At 46.3% G+C, this 23,610-nt stretch overlaps 1 protein-coding gene across 2 annotated transcripts in view; it reads left to right on the top strand.

Moving 5' to 3' along the window:
• FLII (FLII actin remodeling protein) overlaps positions 1-23,610 on the top strand; it is a 52,187-nt gene that overhangs the window by 12,055 nt on the left and 16,522 nt on the right. For both annotated transcript variants that reach the window (XM_061599154.1, XM_061599153.1), the window contains exons 2-18: positions 1,421-1,531; positions 2,519-2,590; positions 2,782-2,862; positions 6,462-6,547; positions 8,611-8,772; positions 9,649-9,752; positions 11,306-11,481; positions 12,877-13,034; positions 13,729-13,813; positions 14,168-14,315; positions 16,036-16,169; positions 16,425-16,637; positions 17,707-17,886; positions 19,013-19,095; positions 19,732-19,806; positions 20,774-20,857; positions 22,987-23,158. In XM_061599154.1, the coding sequence (XP_061455138.1) occupies positions 1,451-1,531; positions 2,519-2,590; positions 2,782-2,862; positions 6,462-6,547; positions 8,611-8,772; positions 9,649-9,752; positions 11,306-11,481; positions 12,877-13,034; positions 13,729-13,813; positions 14,168-14,315; positions 16,036-16,169; positions 16,425-16,637; positions 17,707-17,886; positions 19,013-19,095; positions 19,732-19,806; positions 20,774-20,857; positions 22,987-23,158 (2,094 nt within the window). In that variant the 5' untranslated portion in view covers positions 1,421-1,450. The remainder of the gene's footprint in view (positions 1-1,420; positions 1,532-2,518; positions 2,591-2,781; positions 2,863-6,461; positions 6,548-8,610; positions 8,773-9,648; positions 9,753-11,305; positions 11,482-12,876; positions 13,035-13,728; positions 13,814-14,167; positions 14,316-16,035; positions 16,170-16,424; positions 16,638-17,706; positions 17,887-19,012; positions 19,096-19,731; positions 19,807-20,773; positions 20,858-22,986; positions 23,159-23,610) is intronic.

The raw sequence follows: 23,610 nt of genomic DNA on the forward strand, positions 1-23,610 counted from the left end.
TGCTAAGAGACTCCTATTTCCCTCCCAGAGCTAGAGTTCCCTTGGAAGAAGGATTGATTGTTAAATCACCCTGGGAATTGTAGCTCTGCGAGGCGAATAGGGGATCTCCAAAACAACTCTCAGTACCCTTCACAAACCACAGTTCCCAGGATCCTTTGGGGGAAGCTGTGACTGTTTAAAGTGGTGTAGGAATGCTTTAAACGAATAGTGCAGATGTGTGAATTATAATATATAGCAGAGGTGCCAGAAGAAGTCAAAGAGGGATCTCTAGAAAGCTACGCTTCTTAGGAAGAGTTTTGCTGTGTCAGGACACAGGCCTTTCTCAGGGGTGGGGACTGGGGAACCCTGGGCCTGGAGGCCAAAAGCAGCCCTCCAGGCCTCTCAACCTGGCCCTTGGGACTCTGGCTACATGCTAGGCCACACCTCTGGTACGCCCTGCTCTGCGCCTTTCCTTCAGTACTTTTGCCAGGCTGCAATGCATCCTTGCACTCTAATGATACCTCTTGTTTGTCTGGCTGAAGGACAGAGAGGGGTAGGAACAGAGCCAGACCGAGCCAGACATACTGGTCCCTCTAGCTCAGTATTGTCTGTGCTGACTGGCAGCAGCTGTCCAGGTTTTTAGATGGGGGGTTTCTCCAAGCACCTGCTGGAGATGCTGGGGGTTGAAGTTGGGATCTTGTGCATGCAAGGCAGATGCTGTAGTGCTGAGCTATGGCCCTTCAAGGTGTGTGCGAGTGTGGGTCAAAATCAACTTGCTGTGCATTTACATTGAGGTAACATTTTCATTTGTTGCTCCACCCACTTCTGCCTCCCACTCTGCCCACCATCGATATGCAGCCCGCAGAAGGTTGCGTGTTCATTTTGAAAAGGGTTCCCCACCCCGGCCCAGCTGCCTGTTTAATAACAGGAGAAGACTAGATGCCTCTGGGAAGCCCATAAGCAGAACGCAAAGGCTGCAGCTACTCCCTGTTGATCTTGCCCAGCATATGATACCCAGATGTAAACTGCCTCTGCAGCTGGAGGTTCCATCTGACTGTCATAGCTAATGATACCTTCCCCTCCTCCTCAAATTTCTCTAATCCACCTTTGAAGCCAACTGAGCCACATGGAATAGCCTAGCAAAGCTGTTGTAAGGACAGGTCTACCTTGCAGGGCTACTGTAAGGACTGATAATGTCTGCAAAGCTCCTTGAGCATTCAAAACAAATGCTAGGTATCTAGGAAGTGCAGTGGAGGAGATGCCAGCTGGGAAACTGTTTTTTAAAAGACACCATTTGCTTCCTGTCTGTCCAGCCAAGTTCTCTGAGCGGTTTACCCAAATAATAAAATCCAATTCAGCACTAAAATTAAGATAAAATGAATTGCAATGGGGGGAAAAAAACCCTATGTCTGTCTTCTGTTTCTCCCCTGTCGGCCCACAGGGCGGTTATTTTCCGGAGCATGTGAAGTCTATGACCAGCTTGCGATGGCTGAAGCTGAACCGGACTGGCCTCTGCTACCTTCCCGAGGAGTTGTGTGCCCTCCAAAAGCTGGTAAGGAGCTGCCCTTGCTGGCACTTGGGCTGCATGCGGCTTTTCTGCTGACGTAGGGACTGGAACCTCCTTGCGGGGATTACTCCAAGGGCAGGAGAGTGGCAGGGAGCCCAGGCAGGACTGGGGGAAGGGAAATGAGTGGACGAGATGGATGGGACTGTTTTGGCGTCCCCTCTTTTAGTTTCAGAAAAGAGATAACATGTGCCAAAGCAAAGCCTGAAGGCTGAGATTTTGTGCTCAACTTTTCTTGCTCAGGGTCCCCTGGTGTGTGGTCTGAAGGTCCAAAAGACATGGCTATTTTGCTGAAGCTAAATAGATCTGGGCCTCGTCAATGTCTGAAGGGGGGAGACCGCCTGGGAATCACATGTGTTTTATTTATTTTCAACAATTTGTGTACTGTTTAATTTACCGTCATCTCTAAGTGGTGTGCAGCAAACCCAACAAATATAACAGAGATAAAACCAATTCAAACCTGACTATAAAGTCAGAAGTGGCTTAAAATGCCTGCTGAAATAAAAAAGTCTTCAGTAGGCACCGGAGGTTCGACAGGGAGGGGAGCCTGTCTGATCTCTGCCGGAAGTGATTTCCACAAATTGGGCCCGTGATACTGAATGCGTGGCTCTTGGTGGATACGAGCCATGCATCTTGAGCCATGGGAAACCACTGACATGACTCCCCCTGAAGACCTCAGTGATTGGGCAGGAATATAATGAATGAGGCAGTCCTCAATGTATATTGGACCCAAGTTGTTAAGGGCCTTGTAAATTAATACAAGAACCTTGAACCTGGGAATTTTTTTCAAGAAATTGCTTCAGTGGGTGCTGGAAAAGGACTGCAAAGAAGGTGCCAGGTGAGCCTCTCTGGGGAGGGCATTCCATAACCGGGGTTCCACCACCGAGAAGGCCCTTTTCCTCCGTAGTCACCTGTCTCATCTCACTTGGGATTTTCTCAGTGCCCATTCTGTTCTCTTGTTTCGTTTCCAAACAGGAGCATCTCTCCGTGAGCCACAACAGCTTAACCACTCTCCATGGAGAACTCTCCAGCCTCCCTTGCCTCCGGGTAAGCTTTGGACAGTTTTAAAAACAATCCTTGCCATTGTAGCTCAGAAGCCCCATGCATTGCTACCCAGAATCAAGAGCAGGTACCTGCTTCTCCGCATCTCCTCCTCTCTGAGGGTCTGGTATAGGTGCTGTCAGTTTAATGCGTTTATCATTTGCATATCTCCCTGATCTTTGTTGCCATTCCCCCAGGCCATTGTTGCTCGAGCCAACTGCTTGAAGAACTCCGGGGTTCCTGACGATATCTTCCAACTTGATGATCTTTCTGTGTTGGTAAGTGTGGGTCCATTTGCTCTATGGCTGCGGTGGCCAGCACCTGCTGGTCACTGGGATTCTTGTGAGGAATGGTGGGGTGAGGGATGGTGAACCTGTGTTAGTTGGGACTCCGACTCCCATCAAGCCAGGCCAGCATGGCCAATGGTCAGGGATGATGGCGGTTGTGGTCTAACAACATCAGGGGGGGCAGAGTTTCCCCATCTCTGGGCTACATCTAGAGAAGGCAATTTTAATGTTTGGAACTCCCTGCCTATTGACATCAGACAGGCACCTTTGCTGTATTCCCTAAGTTCCATCTGCTTAAAACTTTTTTGTTCAGGCAAGCCTATCCAGACACAAAGATGTATATGTTTTTTAATCTTTTAAGACTGTTGCTGTTCTAATTGTTTTAAAAATATTTTTAATTACAATTACTTGTTTATATCTGTTCTATTGATAATTTTAATTGTTTTGGTAAACTGCTTAGAGGTTTTTTACAGTCAAGCGGTATATGCGTTTTCTTAAAATAAAAATGACTTATGTTCTTAGGCAAGAGCTTAGATGCGGTATTGTTTCAGGCAGGTGAGCAGTACCTTTAAATATTATAAGATCCTGAGCATGCACACTTTTTGTTCCTAAATTTAAAAAACATGTTCGTGGATCCCAAGGGATTCAAATAAGGCTCTGACTTTGATCATAGGTGCCCCACTGGGAGGGATTCCCCCTCACATCTGATTTAGACTCAACTAAACACAATTTAATGTACGTTTGAGGTTTTTTACATTTATCGCCTACTTACTCTCCAAGAAACATAAAGCGCCATGCATAGTGTTCTCCCGCTCCCTCTCCATTTTATATCTCACAACAGCCCTGTCGGTTAGGCTGAGAGAACTGGTCACTCACCTAAGGTCACCCAGTAAGCTTTCTAACCCAGATCTCCCAGTCCTAGTGCAACGCTCTCACCACTGCACTGGCTCCTGCTAAAAGCCGTCGCTGGGTCCTTTTTCCTTGGCACCGATTTTCTTTCTGGCTGAGCGCTTGTGGGATGTCTCCGGATTGGGAGGCCAAATCTCTCCCTGTCCAATTTCTAGAGCGCCTAAACAATAACTTACCACTGAGAGCCAGTGTGGCGTAGTGATTAGAGTGGTGGACTACGACCTGGGAGACCAGGGTTCGAATCCCCACACAGCCACGAAGCTCACTGGGTGACCTTGGGCCAGTCACTGCCTCTCAGCCTGAGAGGAAGGCAATGGTCAACCCCTGCTGAATCCCACTTACCATGAAAACCCTATTCATAGGGTCGCCGTAAGTCGGGATCAACTTGATGGCAGTCCATTTCATTTTTTCAAACAATAACTAGTTATGGTACATAATTTGCCATGAAAGACACGGACCTTATCCTCAGGCTTCAACTCTTAGGAAACTAGACACAGGATAGAAGAAGAGGGGAGAGATTTAGTTTTTGGATAAAGAGGCTTAACATGTATTTAAGTGCAGTTGCAGGCAGGCCAACCTTCATTTGGTGGTGATCTTGACTGAGAGGGAAGTGTTGCTTATGAGGAAGGGCTCTGGCCCAGTGGTATAACACCTGCTTTGCATGCAAAAGGTCCCAGGTTCAATACCTGGCATCGCCAAGCAGGGCTGGGGAAATCCCTGCCTGAATTCTTGAACACCTGCTGCAAGTCAGTGTAGACATTATTCAGTTAAATAGACTAATGGTCTGACTCAGGTAGTTCTCAGTGCTCCTATGGTCCTACCCAGTTGTCCTTGCTCTTGTGGCTGGTGACTGGAACCAGAGTGGCCTTCCCTCAGCCTCTGTAACCGCAGGCAGGGCCGGTTATAAAGGGCGGCCAGGTGGGGCACTGGCCTGAGGGCCTCTGGAGCTACAGGGGTCCCTCTGCTTGCCGGACAAGAGCTTCTGAGCCGCCCGCCGTCCCCCCGGGTCCCCACCGTCCCTACCTTTCTCTCCACAGTTTTTTGTGGTTTGCCATCAATCAAGATGGCAGCCGAGGTTTCCCTAAGGGGCTGAAGCCTCTGCCACCATCTTGGTTGATGGCACGCATGCCATTATGATTGCTTGCTTGGTCTTCTTTAGCTTTACTCTGATTTTCAATACGATCAGTTCATGATCTGTACCGCAGTCTGCTCCTGGTCTTGTTTTTGCAGAAAGTATGGAACTTCTCCACCTTCTGCTACCAATTATATAATCAATTCGTTTCCTATATTGACCATTTGGTGATGTCCACGTATATAGTCGTCTTTTCAGTTGTTCAAAAAATGTGTTCACAAGAAACAAATTATTGGCTTCACAGAATTCAATAAATCGTTCTCCTGCTTCGTTTCTGTCTCCTAGGCCCCATTTCCCCACAATTCCTAATTCTTCTCTGTTCCCTACTTTTGCATTCCAATCCCCCATGATTATCAGCACATCTTGTTTTGGTGTGTGATCAATTTCTTCCTGTACTTCTGCATAAAATCTCTCCAATTCCTCTTCTGCGTTTGCCCCATTTCTACCTACAGATGTAAAATTCCCAAAAGGTTTGAAGCCATGGGGGGGGGGATTTTCCTGCCTCCCCCTGGGAAAATCAAATCTTGGGGAAAATAGAAAAAATATGCAATACTTACTTTTTAGCACCTTTACCAATTGAAAGTCACTTTGTTACTTTAGGAACATAAAATGTATAATTTGGTTTGCCATTAAATTATCATTAAATTAAATGATCAGGTTGATTCAGACAATTATAAACCTAACTTTCTTTTTTTTAAAAAAATGTTACAAATGGAGCTATAGGCTGCTGAACTATAAGGAATCTTGTTCCTCATTTTGTGTGTTTATGAACAGCAGCCAAAAAAACAATAAAAACAGGATAAACCATCACTGTTACAGCTAATAAAAATAATTAGGAATTCTGGAAATTATTATGTCTCCTCTAGTCCTCCATGGTGTCAAGCAGACATCATGCACTCATTTCCAGAAAAAAAGCGGGGAGAAAATGAAGACTTATTACATTTTGTAATTAGAATTGAATCAGGCTCATTTTCAGAGCGGTTGCTATCAGTTTCTCCTTCATATCTGTTGTCGTGTTTATCTTCTAAAAATTGAAGGTTTGCCCAGATTCAAACAAGCTAGTATAACTCTTCACACATCATCATTCAATTCTTTTCCATTTTTTGTAGGGGAAAAAAACACACAAAAAGGCTTTGGGGAAAAAACTTGGGAGGGGAGAGCTTTTCTTTGTTTTTCCTGTGTTTTGTCCCAGGCTGTCACATCTCTGTATCTACCCACTGCTTCTGGTCCTGCCTTCCAGAGCCACAGAATGGTCCTCTTCCATCTTCTGCCTGACACCCGTTCAGATATTTGAAGAGAGCTATCATGTCTTTCTTTTGAATCTTCTCTTCTCCAGGCTAAACATACCTACAGTGCCGTGAAAAAGTATTTGCCCCCTCTCTGATTTTCTGCGTTGTTGCATATTTTTGGCACTGAATGTTGTCAGATCTTGAACCAAAACCTAATATCAGAGAAAAGGGAACCGGAGTCAACAGACAACACACAATTTTGATACTGCTGTTTAGATGTAACCTAGAGATTTGCCTTTCTCCCCTCTGTTTTGTCCTAGGACTTGAGCTACAACCAGCTGACTGAGTGTCCCCGGGAACTTGAGAATGCCAAAAACATGCTCGTGCTGAACCTGAAACATAACAGGTGAATTGGAGGGTGAATCTCCCCTCAAGACATGGGGGGGGGAAACCTTGTAGGGCATCCTTGGAAGGCCGCGTGTGTTGGATTGGACTCAAGTCCTGAGTTCAGAATTCCCCTCCTCCACCGAATGCGTTGGTTCACCTATCTGTAAAATGGGGACAGTGCAGTATCTTCCCTACACTTGGATAAGGAGGAGACAGTATTTGCTAATGTGAGATGACTCAAGTGGCTTTTAATTTATTATTTATATAGAAATCAAAGCGCATCACTTATGAAACAAAATAATTCTCAAAAAAAGGGGGTGAGGCTTGTAATGGGGTTAGGCAACTAGCAGAGCCGTTCTGGCCAGTTTATTCAGGAATAAGTCCCACTGAGTGTAATAGCTTACTCCCAGATAAGCATTTAAAGAGTGTGGAAGAATGTTTTTAATTGTACTGTTAGAATATTTAAACTTGTTTTTCGAATGTTTAGAATATATTTAAACTGTGTTTAAAATGTTTTAACTGTGATTTCGGAATGTTTTAAAGTGCTTTTTTCCCCTTGTCAGATTGTTTAGTTTTTTATCTTTGCCACCCTGGACTCATTTGGACTCATTTGGGAGGAGTGGCATTAATAAATAAATAAATGTGTGTAGTCTTAGACTGTAACCTTATACTCTAATGGGGGAGTAAGTCTCACTGAAATCAGTAGGACTTACTTCTGAGTAGATGACTAGGATTGTGCTGTTAAATCCCTGTAGCAGAGATTGCAAGATATTAATGGTTGTATCCAATTTAGCGATAACTTTGAGAAGACCCATTGAAATTAATGGACATAAGTTAATTATGCCCCTTAATTTCAGTGGGTGGGCTCCAAGTAGCACTCGACTCCCCTAGAACTTCTGTATATTTCATGCTGGATTTCTGATGTGCTGGCAACTTTACTTCTTAAGCATTTCCCAGGTTTTACTAATCCACGCCTGTCTTCAGTCTGAGCTCCTAGTTTCCAATGCTTGCAAACAACAACAACAACCCAACACCCTTTCCTGGCAGGTAGGATGACCTTCCCCTCCACCTGGCGCCCTCCAGACATTGCTGGACTAAAGTTCCCACCATCCCTGACCATTGGCCATGCTGGCTGGGGCTGATGAGAGTTGGGTGTCCAGCAACGTCTAGAGAGCACCAGCTTGGGAAAAGCTGAGGAAATATACAGAAGAGGTTCTTGTATATATGCAATTGATCTGTTTTTATCATAGGCACAATAGAGACTCCGGATTCAGTTGTCGGGGGCAGGTGTCATTAATAATGTTCATTGACATACTGGTTGATCTTCTGGGTTCTGTTTTATGTATGTTAAGATGACTGGGCTTTCTCTCTACTGAGCCATGAAGCTCAAAGAGGTGGCTTGCATCAATTTTATTTTAATACCCATAAAACGAAAACGAACATAGGAGGGAAATAATTGAAGATGGAAGTGCAGTAGCTCTGGAGACACGGCCACCGGCAGTATTTCCAATGCCAGCAAGATAGCAATGTGGTGTTTGTTTTTTGGGGAATGGTCTACTACAGGAGTGGGGGATTTCTGGCCCTGTAGATTATTATTATTATTATTATTATTAAATTTTATTTATACCCCTCCTTTTGGCCAAAGGCCCTCAAGGCGGCTTACAAAGAAAAATAAACACAGGTATAAAAATACAACAAAAATACAATGAAATCAATACAATTTACAAAAATTAAATAAAATAACAAATAACATCATGTTATGTAGATGTTGTTGGACTACAACTCCCATCAGCCCCAGGAATGATGGGAGGTGGAATGCTGCAACATCTGGAGAGCCAGAGGTTCCCCGCTCCTGGTCTACGAATTGCCTCTCTCCTCTGGGATAAAACTGACCGTGTGATCTTCATATGTGTGCATTTTGAGTTTGCCGTAGAGATGCGAAGGGCCAGGGAAAAATGAAGGCTCTCTCCATCCCCCTGACCTTCACATCTCTCATCTGTGGCTGCTCACAAGCAGAACTTGCCTGGCGGTTAAAACAAGGTGTGTCAGTCCTTCCCTTCTCGTCCTCCTTTATCCTTGCAGCATTGACAACATCCCCAACCAGCTGTTCATCAACCTGACAGACCTGCTCTACCTGGATTTGAGCGACAACAAGCTTGACAGCCTTCCCCCCCAGATGAGGCGCCTGGTGCACCTGCAGACCTTGATTCTAAATAATAACCCTCTCTTGCATGCCCAACTCAGGTAAAGCAGCAAGGGGGAAAGAGAGAGAGCAGGTATTCCGCAGTCTCTCATTGGGTGTAGCCATGCTCATAGTGTGTGTGTGCACACGCATGCGCACGCAAAGGTGCTGCTAATGAGTGCCGACTTCAGCATTTTGAAATCCAGTTTCATTTTCTGTTTTTAAAATCTAAAGGTGCTAGTCCTTATGGCTGAGAAGTTACAGTTTGAAAGTATGTGTGGGTGCAGGGGAGGCAAAGCTCTGGCTGAGCAGTGTGTCCATTTTCCAGGCTGGGGTTGGGGCTGCCTTTTCTTTTCCCCTCCCACGCAGTAAAGCAAAGCAGAATGAATTATGCAGTTGAATGTCACAACTGTTGTCCCAAGTCCATCTGATATACAAAGGCCTTCGTCCTGATATACAAAGGCCTTCGTCCTGCTTAGCAGTCCCAACAAGTACTTCTTTAGGCTTTCCTGTAAGGCTTGTAAGAGAGATTCCACAGCCTCTTGAGCCAGTATATATACGATTCCTGATGACAGACTGCATTTTGCATTTGAGGAAATGGACTGTAGTCCACAAAAGCTTATGCCATAATAAATTTTGGTCTGTAAGGCAGGGATGGGGAATCTGACAAATGGTCAGACTGGGGCCTGGGAGACCAGGGTTCAAATCTCCACTCAGCCATGAAGCTCACTTGGTGACCTTGGGCCAGTCACTGCCTCTCTACCTAACGGGGTTGTGAGAATAAAATGGGGGGAGGGAGAACCATGTTTGTAGACCACCTTGAGCTCCTTGGAGGAAAGGTGGGATATCAATGCAATCATAAATACAATAAGTCTCATCTTGTTGTTATCCTCTTCTCCCTCCAACCCCCTGCCCTCCGGGACTCTTTTGAACGGAAGGCAACTGCCAGCAATGACGGCCCTGCAGACACTGCACCTCAGGAACACACAACGCACCCAGAGCAACCTTCCTACAAGCTTGGAAGGCTTGTCGAATCTAGCAGGTAATCCCACAAAAGGTGAATTGGCTCAACTCTGTGCACTGAGCACCACGCCAGGAAAATCTGGGAGCTGCAATCCGATGTGTACCTACCTGGAAGTAAGTCCCATTGAATTCAGTGGGATTTACTTCTGAGTAGGCATGCCTAGGATTGCACTGCTAAAGTGATATATACATTCCTGAATTCTTTTCAATGTGCACCCAAGCATGCTTTAATTTTATTATCTTGATTCCTTTCTTTTATGATCTTTGATTAAATTGATAGGCTCTCTTGTGTTCTAGACTGCATCTCACCTAAGGAGAAACAATGGGTTGGATTCACTCAGTGTAACTCGGTTCTAATTGAAATATTTTATTTAACTATTTATTTGTTAGATTCTTATCCCACCCTTTCTCCCAGAAGGAGCCCAAGGCACAAAGTGCTTAGAACATCTTAAACATCTTTTTTTAAAAAATCTTTAAAAACATCTTAGCAAGCAGTTCCAAAACAGACTGGGATAAGAACTCTACTTAAAAGGCTTGTTGAAAGAGGAAAGTCTTCAGTAGGTGCTGAAAAGATAACAGAGATGGCGGCTGCCTAAAATTTAAGGGGGTGAATTCCAAAGGGTAGGTAGTGAACAAGTTAGTCATGACTTGACTCGGGCCCCATTGTAATAAAAGGGAACTAAGTTCATCGAACCTAGGCTTGCAGTCTTATGGACAATTACCTGGAAGCCAGTCCCATCAAACTCAGTAGGGTTACTTCCGAGTAGACATACATAGGATTGTTCTGTTCCTGGGGATCCAACCTTATGTATGTAAAGTTAACAACTTAATCTTAACCATGTCTACTCAGATGCAAGTCCCATTGAGTTCATTGGGGCTTACTCCCCGGTAAGTGGGTATAGTAGGGCAGCCTAAAAATGGTTTTGGTTAAGAAGAAAGCTGAATCATCAAGCTGAGTATTGCCTACACTGACTGGAAGCAGCTCTTTAGGGTTTTAGACGGGAGCCTTTGTCTAGACAGCCGAACTTTGAGATGCTGAGGATTGGACCTTGATCCTTCTGAATGGATTCATTGACACTGAAAGACACATTCCTTACTTACTGGGGGTTTGGGGTCAGGCTTCGTTATGCTGATTGTATTGTTCTGTACAAACTGGGAGTTTTTGAAACTTAAAAAATAAGAATAAACAAACATTTTTTTAAAAAAAAACCCCACTGAGCTATGGCCTTCCCTTAAAAATAAAGCAAGATTCTAGTCCTCATGGTTCTGAATAAAGGGGTAATTCAAACAGGAATATAGGAAGCTGTCTCATACCAAATCAGCAGTAGCTCAGCACTGTCTATCCCAACCTGGCGCCCTCCAGAACTTGCCAGACTACAACTCCCACCATCCTTGAGCGCTGGCTGGGGTTGATGGGATTTGAAGTCCAGCAACAACTAGAGGGCAACAGGTTGGGGAAAGGCTGCTCCAGATCCTGCTGTCCACCTGTAATGCAACCAGAGCCCACCCATGTAAACCCTACCTCCTTCTACCTCTCAACTCTCTCTCTCCTTCTATTTGTGCTGTGCTCAGACGTGGATCTCTCCTGCAATGACCTGACCCGCGTCCCCGAGTGCCTCTACACCCTGGCCAGCTTACGGCGCCTCAACATGAGCAGCAACCAGATCTCAGAGCTGTCCCTCTGCATCGACCAGTGGTCCCAGCTGGAAACGCTTAATCTGTCCCGGAACCAGCTCACTTCTCTGCCGGTAGGTGGCGTTTTTCACCTGTTCCTTTTCTCTCACGTTCCGATCTGATGCTGGATCCTATAAGGGACGGTGGCAAGACAGGATGAAACTGGAGGATGCTGCTTAGATGTTGCAGGACGTTATGTTTGTGTCACTCTTGTTCATTTGATATGTTTTGGGCACAGCCAGGGCCGGCCCTACCATTTATTTTATTTATTTATTTTATTACATTTATATACCGCCCCATAGCCGAAGCTCTCTGGGCGGTTCACATTTGGCAGAATGAGGCAACTGCAATCTCAGGCAGCTAATGTTAGAGGGCAGCTAGGGGCAGCACCCTGGCTATTCCTTCTGACCATATCCTTCCATTGAAAAACGGAGGTGGGTGCGCGCACCACATGGCCTGGCCTGTACTCCCTTAAGTAGCCTGCTGGCATTGGGTGTGGTGAAGATGGACATTGTTAAGTTGCCAGTGTTGAATTAAGATTTATCTGCCTGTCAGTGACCACTCAGTTTCTGGACACAACCTCAGTAACCCTGTGTTACAGAGGCCCGGCTGTCCTCAGCTAGAAATCAGGCATTTTGTGTCACTGGTCCTGTGCTGTGGAACGCTTTTCCAGCAGAGATTCGGCAGGCATCCTCACTTTTGCCTTGTTGGTGTCCCTTGAAGACTTTTTTATGTCAACAGACCTATGCAATTGCTTCAAATGTCTCTTGAGTAGCCAGTCATTTTTAATGATGGTTTTGTATTGTTTTTAAACATTTTTAGCAGGGCTGTGGAGTCGGAGTCAGGAGCAATTTTGGGTGAAGTCGGAGTCGGTAGAAATGTACTGACCCAGACTCTGACTCTGACTCCGATTCCAACTCCTTCATAAATGGCAAATGTATATTAACTAGTAATAACAAATTTACTGTAGTAAAATGGTAGCACAAGGCATTTTATCACCACCACGTGAATCCAGAGCTTGGAAAAGTTACTTTTTTAAACTACAACTCCCATCATCCCCAGGGATTGAGCTTGTGGGAGTTGTAGTTCAAAAAAGTAACTTTTCCAAGCTCTGGATTCACACGGTGGTGCTGAAATGCCTTGTGCTACCATTTTACTACAGTAAATTTGTTATTACTAATTAATATACATTTGCCATTTATGAAGGAGTCGGAGTCGGACAGTAGAAAAATAGAGGAGTCGGAGTCGAAGGTCTGGCGTACCAACTTCACAGCCCTGGTTTTTAGGTTGCTGTATGCTTCCCCGATGTTTTGCGAGAAGGCGGTTTATAAATGCTTTTATAAATAAGTAAATAAACCTTGCAGAAAACCAGCATTTCAAACAAAAAAAGTATGAGCAAACAAATGAACGGATCTCTTTCATCTGCTTGATTGGTTTTTTCCCCACGTGCCGCTTTTTCTCTTCCTCAGTCGGCCATCTGTAAGCTGACCAAACTGAAGAAGCTCTACCTGAACTCCAACAAGCTGGATTTCGACGGCATCCCTTCAGGTATTGGCAAGCTGGCCTGCCTGGAAGAATTCATGGCTGCAAACAACAATCTAGAACTCATTCCAGAAAGTCTGTGCAGGTACAAACATTTATTTATTTCTATCCCGCCCTTCCTCCCAGCAGGAGCCCAGGGCAGCAAACAGAAGCGCTAAAAACACTTTAAAACATCATAAAAAAAGACTACATTAAAACAAAACAACATTAAAAACATTTAAAAAAAACAAAAGCTTAACATAAGAGCCTGCTGGATCAGGCCACTGGCCCATCTAGTCCAGCATGCTGTCCTCACAGGGGCCGACCAGAGGCCCCGATGGGAAGCCCCCAAGCAGGACCTGAGTGCAACAGCACGTTCCCCACTTGTGATTTCCAGCAACTGGTATTTAGAGGGCATACCACCTCTGATGGTGGAGGTAGGACATATAGCCATCGTGGTTAGTAGCCACTGATCATCCTGTCCTTCATGGATTTCTCTAATCCCCTGTAGATTGTCTAAGTGGAGGAATCTAGACATTGAATGGAGATCTAGACGTAGGAAGGGGATGGTCATAAGAACATAAGCAGAGCCCTGTTGGTGGGGGGGGGGGCGGGCTGGCTGGTGACTTTCCAGGGTTTGAGGCAGAGGTTTGCTCTCCTAGCCTTGCTTTCAGATGCCAGGGATTGAACCCGGAGCCGTCTGTGTGCAAAGCAAATGCTCTGCCCCTGCGCTGCGCCCCTTCTGCTACTGACTAAACAGGTACAGAGGAAGACGGTCCGCTTCTCTTCTCTCTCCGCAGGTGCGTCAAGCTCAGGAAGCTGCTTCTGAACAAGAACCGCTTGGTCACTTTACCCGAGGCTGTGCACTTCCTGACGGACATCGAGGTGAGACCCCTCTTCCCCTCCCAGGGCTACAGTTCCCAGGTCCGAGGTGAGACCCCTCTTCCCCTCCCAGGGCTACAGTTCCCAGAGTTCCCTGGGAAGTGGAACTGACTGTTAAACCACTCTGGGACTTGTAGCCCTGGGAGGGGTCTCCCCTAACACCTCTAGGCAACCTTAACAAGCTACAGTTCCAAGGATTCTTTGGGGGAGCCACGGTGCTTAAAGTGGGATAATAGTGCTTTAAATATTTGGTGCAGTTGTGGCTTGTTATGATTCTTGTTCCCGTAGCCGCCGTCCACTTCAGTAGCTTTTTTTGCCCCTGTCTCTGACTGTGAATATTCACCGCCCCTCTTGCAGATCCTGGATGTCCGTGAGAACCCCAACTTGGTGATGCCCCCCAAGCCTGTGGACAGGACCTCTGAGTGGTACAACATTGACTTCTCTCTGCAGAACCAGCTGCGGCTGGCTGGTGCATCCCCTGCAACGGTAGCAGCGGCTGGAGCAGGTGAGCTGGATACTGACCATTCGAGTTATCCTATGTGAGTGATTTCCCTGCCTTGACCTTCCTAGCAAATCTTAAACTGCTGCATTTCCTATAACTGTTTCCCCAAATCCGATCGCTGATTCAGTTCTAACACTTGGAAGCCCATTTCAGTTTTCTGTCTCAGATGTTTTATCTTTTTTTTTAAGAGCATGTAAATGAGGAGTGGGGAACCTTTTTTGGCTGTACCAGCCAGATCCTTACTAGGATCCAAATTTGACAGGTGGGTGGAGCTGCCTATCTGTCAATCACCTAACGTGAAACAGCTGCTGAAACGAAGGAATAAAATTGCTTGTAGCAGCGTCTTGCTGCCTGCTACTTGCTTTGAAAGCGCAGCCAAACTGAGCAAGCTTGGGTACAGGAGAGAGTTCTCCATAGGAAGCTCTCTCGCACACCTGGACCAAGCAGAATCACCCTCCCTTCACATCCCCCAATGTGGGGGGAGGGCAGTCCTGCTTAGCGCTACGTTCCTGCTTTGTGCAGCCTTTCAAAGGCTCACGAAAACCAACTGCTTCTTGGAAGCGCCTTGGAAGCTGTGCAGGGGTTTTGGGACCAAATCCCTCCTTTACCTATATGATGTCAGGTGTAGGGCAGGTGGGCGTGGCTTGCCAAAATGGCCTCACGGCCCAAATGGGAAAGCCTGGCCTGTGGGTTGGAGGTTCCTCACCCCTGATGTAAAGAGTGAGAATGGGCATCTCCAAATACAGCGCCCCATGTTTCCTGCATGAGTTACTACCCTGGGCAAGCCTTCTGTTTGGAAACAGGCCAGCCCTGAGCAGTAACTTGTACAGAGAACAAAACAGGCAACCTCCTTTTGGTCACATAATTTGGAAGTAGATGAAGCAGTGGATCATGTACGGTTGCAGCAGGCAGAGTCCTTACTTGGAGGATGCTTTTAAATGATTGAATTTGTGTCTGATAGCATGCAGTTTGTGTATTACCGGTCCAGTAATTTTGGGGATGGTGGTTAGAGGAACAGATTTCAGATTAACTTGGAAAGCAGTAACTTGAGATTTGTTGGAAATAAAGGGTAAAGAGTACGCACGCACACACACAGACACACACAGAGAAAGTCTTCTTTGGATGCCTGTTACTGTTCTGTCCATCTAGCTCCTGTTTTGGTTTTGTACAGTTTGTGTGTTGTTTTTTAAGTTAGCATTCTAGTTTTCATATTTTACACAAAACAGCAGTATTTGGGTGGTGTTCCTTTTTCAAGAGAAAACAAGTATGGTTAGATTTATTCTTTAAAGTGCCAGAATGTACTCCCCCCCCCCCAATAAATTTTGTTCTTCTCTAGTCACTGGAGGACCACAAACTCTTTAGTCCAGGAACGTGTTAATGATAGAGCTTGAATTAAACCTAATGTTGCAAAGAGATTCCACCTCACCTCATAACCTTTCTCTGAAAATGTCACATTCCAGTCTCATGCATCAATTTCTCCACTTTCCCAATCTAGAACAAGTGTACGCAGATTTGTCTACTCTGATTTTAGTGTTGCTACTAATTTTAGTTTATGCTGGGTGACCTTTTAAAAAATCTAGTCCGTTGCTTTCTATATGATTTCTTATATATTTGTCAACCTTCTTGGAGATTTTTAACTGACAGGTTGGTTAAACATATTAAGCTCCACTCGTATGTGCTTCCACCCCCTAAAACTGTCTCCCTCTCTCCCTTCTGTTCCTAGGGAGCAGCCCAAAGGATCCCATGGCACGAAAGATGCGCCTGCGGAGGCGCAAAGACTCGGCGCAGGATGATCAGGCGAAACAGGTGCTGAAAGGGATGTCAGACGTGGCACAAGAGAAGAACAAAAAGATGGAGGTAGGAAATCACATGTGAGAAGACAGTGCTTGGGTCATTCCTGTGCATCAGTGGGTCTTTGTAATTGGAGCTGTGCAGGGAACTGGCATCCTAAAGTGTAAGCTGCTGAAGACACTGACTAGGATCCCTTACTCTTCCTTTTTTCACTACTAGGATCCCTAACTCTTCTTTCTTTTCACTACTAGGGTCCCTTACTCTTCTTACATTTCAACATCAGGATCCCTTACACTCTCTCCCCCCCCCTTTCCTCCTCAGGAGAATGGAGATCCAAAATACACAGATCTGAAGACCCGTCGCTGGGACCAGAGCTTGGAGAAGCCTCAGCTCAACTACTCAGAGTTCTTTACGGAGGATGTGGGACAACTTCCCGGCGCCACCATCTGGCAGATTGAGAACTTCGTGCCCACACTGGTGGATGAGACCTTTCATGGGAAGTTCTATGAGGCTGACTGCTACATTGTGCTGAAGGTGAGGGAACATTTTGGTAATTGTACAGCCCTATTCTCTTAACAAGTCTTGGTTTTTATCCTCACAATAACCTTGCAAGGTAGGCTGGACTGAGAGAGGCTTACTTGCTTAGTGATCTCCTAAGTCTGACAGTCTATCCCCTACACCACACCGCATAGCAAGGATGGGGCACCTGTGGCCTTCCAGATCTTGCTGGACTACAGTTCCCATCATCCCTGATCCCTGGCCATGTTGGCTGGGGCTGATGGGAGTTGGGGTTCTGACAACAACTGGAGGGCCACTGGTGCCTCATTCCTGCCACAGAGGTAGAAAAAGTTGAGACTCTCACGTCAAAAAGCATATTATAGAGTTGGAAAAGGTTCAGAAAAGGGCAACCAGAATGATCAAGGGGATGGAGCGACTCCCTTATGAGGAAAGGTTGCAGCATTTGGGGCTCTTACGTTTAGAAAAAAGGCAAGTCCAAGGCGACATGATAGAAGTGTACGAAATTATGCATGACATGGAGAAAGTGGATAGGGAAAAGTTTTTTCTCTCTCATGACACTAGAACTCGTGGACATCCAATGAAGCTGAATGCTGGAAGATTCAGGACAGACAAAAGGAAGGGCTTCTTCATGCAGCGCATAGTTAAACTGTGGAATTTGCTCCCACAAGAGGCCGTGATATGGCCACCAACTTGGATGGCTTTAAAAGAAGATTAGACCAATTCACAGTGGATAAGCTAGCGGTGGCTTCTAGCCATGATGGCTGTGCTCTGCCATCATAGTCAGAGGCAGTATGTTTCTGAAAACCAGTTGCCGGAAGCCACAGGAGGGGAGAGTGTTCTTGCACTCGGGTCCTGCTTGCGGGCTTCCCCCAGGCACCTGGCTGGCCACTGTGAGAACAGGATGCTGGACTAGATGGGCCACTGGCCTGATCCAGCAGGCTGTTCTTATGTTCTTAGGTTCTCATCTCTGTGCCCGGTTTAGTGCCTCCATACAGACCTTAGTAACCAATCTGAGCTGGGGATAGGGGGGAATTCCTTTCCATGTTGGCCCTTTGGTCCAACTGTGAAATCTGCTCCTTCCCAGACATTCCTAGATGATAACGGCTCCTTGAGCTGGGAGATCTACTACTGGATTGGCCAGGAGGCCTCGCTCGACAAGAAAGCCTGTGCAGCCATCCACGCTGTCAACTTGCGCAACTACCTGGGAGCCGAGTGCCGCACCATCCGGGAGGAGATGGGAGATGAGAGCGATGAGTTCAGCCAGGTAAGCACCTTTTTTAAAATTATTTTTTTAAAAATAACAAATTTAACAAAGATGAAAAAAGAATTAAGGGAAAAGGGGGGGGGAAACACAACACAATGAGGAAAAAACTGTAAGCTCACATTAAGAACACAATAATTATCGGTACTCTTACATAAAATGAAACATATAAGTTGATATCAGCCCTCCAGAGGTCTAAATAGGTATCCACACAAGATTGGCATTTATAGAACATGTGTTCAAATATAGCAAGGTCTTGAGACCGTTGTGTAATAGACTGTGGGTATTTGTAAGCGCCTTCCTGAACAGGCCTCCTCTCCACAAGCTGTTGGCCACCAGCAGAACTTAGAAATGCTGGCCTGGTTTTGCCCTGGGTGCTGCCATGGCAGAGCTCCTGCAGTTTCCAGGGTATGGTCTAAAGGCACATGAGGCCAGCACCTTTGGGAAGCTAAGGAGGTCTGTGTCTGGTCAGTGCCTGGATGGGAGACCCATTGGGAGCCATATGTATGCCTCCCTGAGTTCCATGATGGAGGAACAGTGGGGTATATTTCTCTTTAAAAAAATGAAAATCTGGCATGAAACCTGCAAATTTTGTGGAAAGAAGAGTCTTTTTAATCCAAAACATTATTTATTTATTTATTTATTACATTTATACCCCACCTTTCTTTCCATGATAGAAACCCAAGGCGGCTTACATATGGTTCCCAGGTGGCCTCCCATGCAGGTACTGACCACACTTCACCCTGCTTAGCTTCAGCAGAGAGCTGGCCTTCTGCGCCTTCAGACCATAGCCTAGGACCATAACGTTGTTTCATACATAAGAACATAGCGTTGTTTCAAATAATGGTAATCTTTTATTTAAATGTTAAATCATAATATTAAATATTAAAAAGCCCTTCCAGGGTATAAATAAAACTATTGAATAAAATGCCGTAATGTCAAATGTTAGTTAAAAAGATCTGAGTCCAAGCGAAGCGATCATTAAAATTAAGTAAACTATTTTGAAGCACAGGTTTAAGCCAGCCAGCAGGAAAATAGCCACTGATAATCTACAACCAGCCCAGGGTTCTTAACCTAAAAGTTATTGCTTTCATATTGCTTTCAACTTTTAAAAACTGACTCCTTGCAGGTATTCGATCACGAGATCTCCTACATCGAGGGTGGAACAGCCAGTGGCTTCTACACAGTGGAGGACACTCACTACATCACCAGGTAATAAAAGATGATGGGGTCCCTTTTCAGGGCCGCATATAAAACATGTTTTTGATCCAGGATCCAGCCTCCAAACCTTCTTTTCCTTTGTCTTTTGGAGCATGTGGAGAGAGGATGCTTCTGATCCCCCAACAGAGTGCTTTGTTTTTCCTGGTACCCTCAAAGCAGTGGGGAGTACTGGATGGAACTTTCAGGTCAAAGGGTTTGCTTCTGAGTTGGCTCAATCCTGGTGCCTCCTCAAAGGTTCACTTGTAATTTTGGGAAACTATTATTTTTTTTTTTGGAAGGTAACTCAGAGGCCCTTGTGGTTTTGACTCCCTGCTCTTCTTCCCCTCTTTCTTAATTTCTGCTTCCCTACCTTCCCACACCTAGATGCCCTTCTAGCATCCAAATTCTATGATAAAAGACCTCCAAAGCACTAAATTTTCCAGCCTACAGCAGTCTCTTTTTATCTATCCACTTCCTTCCCTGCGGCCACCATTTTGAATACCTTCTTCTTTTAAAGAAGAGGAGAAGATTTGTCAGGAGTTGCAAAACTCACAAGATCTTCTTGCCACCCTACCCACTGATAGATTTATGTTTTCCTTTGTCACCTAATTTTTTTTTCTCCCCCTCTAACCCCCAATTTAAATGTAGGCTTTATCGCGTTTATGGAAAGAAGAACATAAAACTGGAACCAGCACCTCTGAAGGCAGCTTCTCTGGACCCTCGGTAAATATTCAGGGCGGTTCTCTTTGGAAACGTGATCATCTAAACCAGGGTGGAGGAACCTGTGGCCCTCCAGTTATTGTTGGACTTTCAACAGTCCCAGCCAGCATAGCTAGTGGTCAGGGATGATGGGAGTTGTAGTCCAGCAACATCTAGAGGTCCACAGGTTATCCCTCCTAAAATTGTCCCTCCTCAGCTAAGAGAAGGATGTAGAGTGTAGACAACACTTAAAAGGCTGATCCTTCATACTGCAAAGGAATGAGTGGCACAGGCTTCTAGGATGGTACCATTTCAGGAGGAAGAGGAGGATTAAATTTCCATCCTGCCTCCCAAAAGGAGCCTAGGGCAGCAAACAAAGGACAAACACCTTAAAATCTTGTTTTATGGGATGCAGGTAGTACACCCTTCTAGGACTATATCCTTCTAGGATGCAGGTGGCAGGTGTCATGTCTGAGTGCTCACTCTCAAGACCTAGCAGCAAATCTGGATGGGCCCATCTAGGTCCCCTCTTTGGAAATGTAATCCCAGAGCAAGCAAATTCTTGGATCGAATAATTCGGCCTGAGTTCTAATGGGATCAGGGCCTTGGTGCACAGCAATGGGATCACTGTCCTAGGTCAGTGTCTAGGAACATCACATCCCACAGCTGTGGGCCTCTGCCTTACAGAGAAAAAAATCTTGGAAGCCAAAACACTTTGCAGTTGTTGAAAGCCTATAGATTTAAAGCAGGGCTGGGGAACTTCTGTTGCCCTCTAGATGGTGTTGGACTCAAATGTAACCACTGGCCCTGCTGGCTGAGGCTGGTGGAAGTTGGAGCTCCAAAACTTCTGGAGGGCCAGAGGATCCCCTCTGCTGATTTCAAGCAAGAACCATAGCAACTCCTAGCTTCTGAAAGAGATCCCTCTTGCATTTCTCTGTTTCTATACATATATATATATCTTCAATTCACCACTATTCTGGGCCTTTTCTAGGTTTGTCTTCCTGTTGGACCACGGCCTTGAGATCTACATCTGGAGAGGGGGCCAGGCCACTCTGAGTGGGACCACCAAAGCCAGGTAACCCTGAAACAAGGAGACTGTTGTGGTTGATCTGTACTTGTCAGTCGATTTTGAGCTCGGGGTGGTTGCCTTTATTGATACTGCTACTGCCATCTCCTTTCTCATTCCTGATTTGGTTGACACTGATTGTACCAATATCATTTCTGCATCTCGCCCTTTCCACCCCCTCCCCTAACAGAGCTTGGAATATTCTGTTTTCAGGGTTGCAAACATGTAGATTTGGGGGTGTAGTGCAGACTAGTAAGGCATCTTCTTAAATCCAGGATGGGGAACCTGCGGCCCTCCAGATGCTGTTGAAACTCCAGCTCCCATCAGGCCTACCCAGTGTGGTCAGCGGACAGGGGTGATGGGAGCAGTGGAATCAATGGCAGAGTCTACGCTTTGCCCAGGTGCAATCCAGCGAAAGCAGCAACCTGATGGTCAGAGGCAGGCTGCTTCCAACAGTGGAGGCATAGCCATCGTGGCTTGTAGCCATTGATCATACAGAGAGCAAAGGACTGCCTGCTCTGAATGGGGACAGCTGTTCAGGATTTCCAGCCTTTCCTGTCGCCTGCAACCTGTTCCTTTTTAGCTCAGGGATGGAGAACCCTCTGACCCTCCAGATTCGTTGGACTCCAGTTTCCCAACAGCTTTAGCCCAGCCTGGCCAATGGTCAGGGGCGATGGCTGTTGTCATTCAACAACATCCAAAGGGCCGCAGGGTTCCCCACCCGTGAGCTAAAAGGAAACAGGTGGCAAGAAAGACCCTCCTCTATTCTCTACGAAAGAGAGAGGCCTTTCTCATCAACTGCTGACTGATCCATTTTAAGGGGAGATACTGAGGATCCGTGGCGGCTCGTGGCTCCATGTCAGTGGGGCAGTGGAATCCGCTCCAGCTTTTAATCCAAACTTTCAAGGAGCTGTCCAAGGTGCGGAAGCCCTGCTGCTGTGGAGCCACCAGCCGCTACTGGATGGAAGTTATATTACTGCAAGGCTGCCAAGTTGGGGGAAGCCTGTCTCAAACTGCTAGGAGAGTTTTTGCAAAGCATTGGCAAGCAGAGCTCAGACTTAATCAGTGGATTAGCCAGGAGAGCAGCATCTAGAGGGCCAAAGGTTCCCCACTCCTGCTAACTGCCCCCAAAGGATGTGAAGTGAGCCCATCACCAGTTCTTGTGAGCATTTCCTTAGAATTGGCATATAACGGGGAGATATGCTAGCACTCTTCAAGCACTTGAACGGTTGCCACCCAGAGGAGGGCCGGGATCTCTTCTCGATCGTCCCAGAGTGCAAGACACGGAATAATGGGCTCAAGTTACAAGAAGCCAGATTTCGACTGGACATCAGGAAAAACTTCCTATCTGTTAGAGCGGTACGACGATGGAACCAATGAGCTAGGCAGGTGGTGGGCTCTCCATCACTGGAATTCATTCAAGGGGCAGCTGGACAGCCACCTGTTGGGCATGCTTTAAGCTGGATTCCTGCATTGAGCAGGGGGTTGGATTCAATGGCCTTATAGGCCCGTTCCAACTCTATGATTCTGTGATCTCTGAACACATGCAGTTGCATTATACCAGGGACTGAATGTTGTTGGACTACAACTCCCATTATCCCTGACCATCAGCCATGCTGGCTGAGGCTGATGGCAGTTGGAGTTCCAAGAGCATCTGGATGACCCGAAGCTTCTCCCTCCCTGCATTACGTTAAAGCAGACCATTGGTCCATCTAACCCAGTAGGCAGGGCCTTCTCTGTGGTGGTTCCCTTTTTTGTGGAATCCCACCGCCCCAACTCAGTGAGGTGTGTCTGTGTCCCTTGTTATTAACATTCAGGAGGAATTTAAAAACATTCCCGTTCACCCAGGCAATTGATGGTTCCTGGAAACCTTGAGATGATTAGCTGTGAGGCTATGCAACTGTTTTTAAATGTTTTAAAGAGGTTTTTGTTTGTTTTATTTTTCAAACTATTATTTCCTTGCTTTGTTTGCCACCCTCTCCTGTTGGGAGAAAGAGCGGGATAGAAATTTAATAAATAATAAAAATAATGAATAGCAATTGAGCCTGAAGCCTTCTGCGTGCAAAGCAGGTGCTCTGACACGGGGCTTCTTTTTGTGCTTCCCTGAATTTGCCACCGGCTGTGTTCTGTCCTGCTAGGCTCTTTGCAGAGAAGATCAATAAAAATGAACGGAAGGGTAAAGCGGAGATCCTACTGCTGAGCCACACGCAGGAGACGCCGGAGTTTTGGGAGATCCTTGGGGGGCAGCCAGAAGAGATCAAGATCAATGTCCCAGATGATTTCAAGGCCCCCAGACCCAAGCTGTACAAGGTGAAGTGGAGGTGGGGCGGTGGAGAGATGGAGACTGATGGCATTTGGGAATTGATCACTGCGTTAGATCAAATATCCTCCATCAGTGGAGAAGGATGTCCTGAGACAGGTTACTGTTCCGACTTGCTCAGCGGGCAAGGTTAGGGATTTACAGAGCAATCCAAGTCGAGGGTAGCTGGCAGGAGGGAGGGGGCAGAGAAGGAGCCGGTGGGAAGCTCCAAGGCATCCACTTGCTGCTCGGGAGCCGCCGGCCCAGCTGAACCCAGGCTTTGTCAGGAGCTGCACATGGGACCCAGAAGGGAAGAGCCAGCTCCCACAAATAGCCCTACCAGGAAGTAAGCTGTCCCCATAGAGTGCCAGTGGAATAGTTTTCCTCCGCCAACCTTTTTGTCGGCGGGATTCTTGTGCGGATTGGGACCTGGAGGAGCAGTCCGAGGGGGACTTGGATGCCA

The sequence above is a fragment of the Rhineura floridana genome, chromosome 17, assembly GCF_030035675.1.
Source record: "Rhineura floridana isolate rRhiFlo1 chromosome 17, rRhiFlo1.hap2, whole genome shotgun sequence".
Taxonomy (NCBI): Eukaryota; Metazoa; Chordata; class Lepidosauria; order Squamata; family Rhineuridae; genus Rhineura; species Rhineura floridana.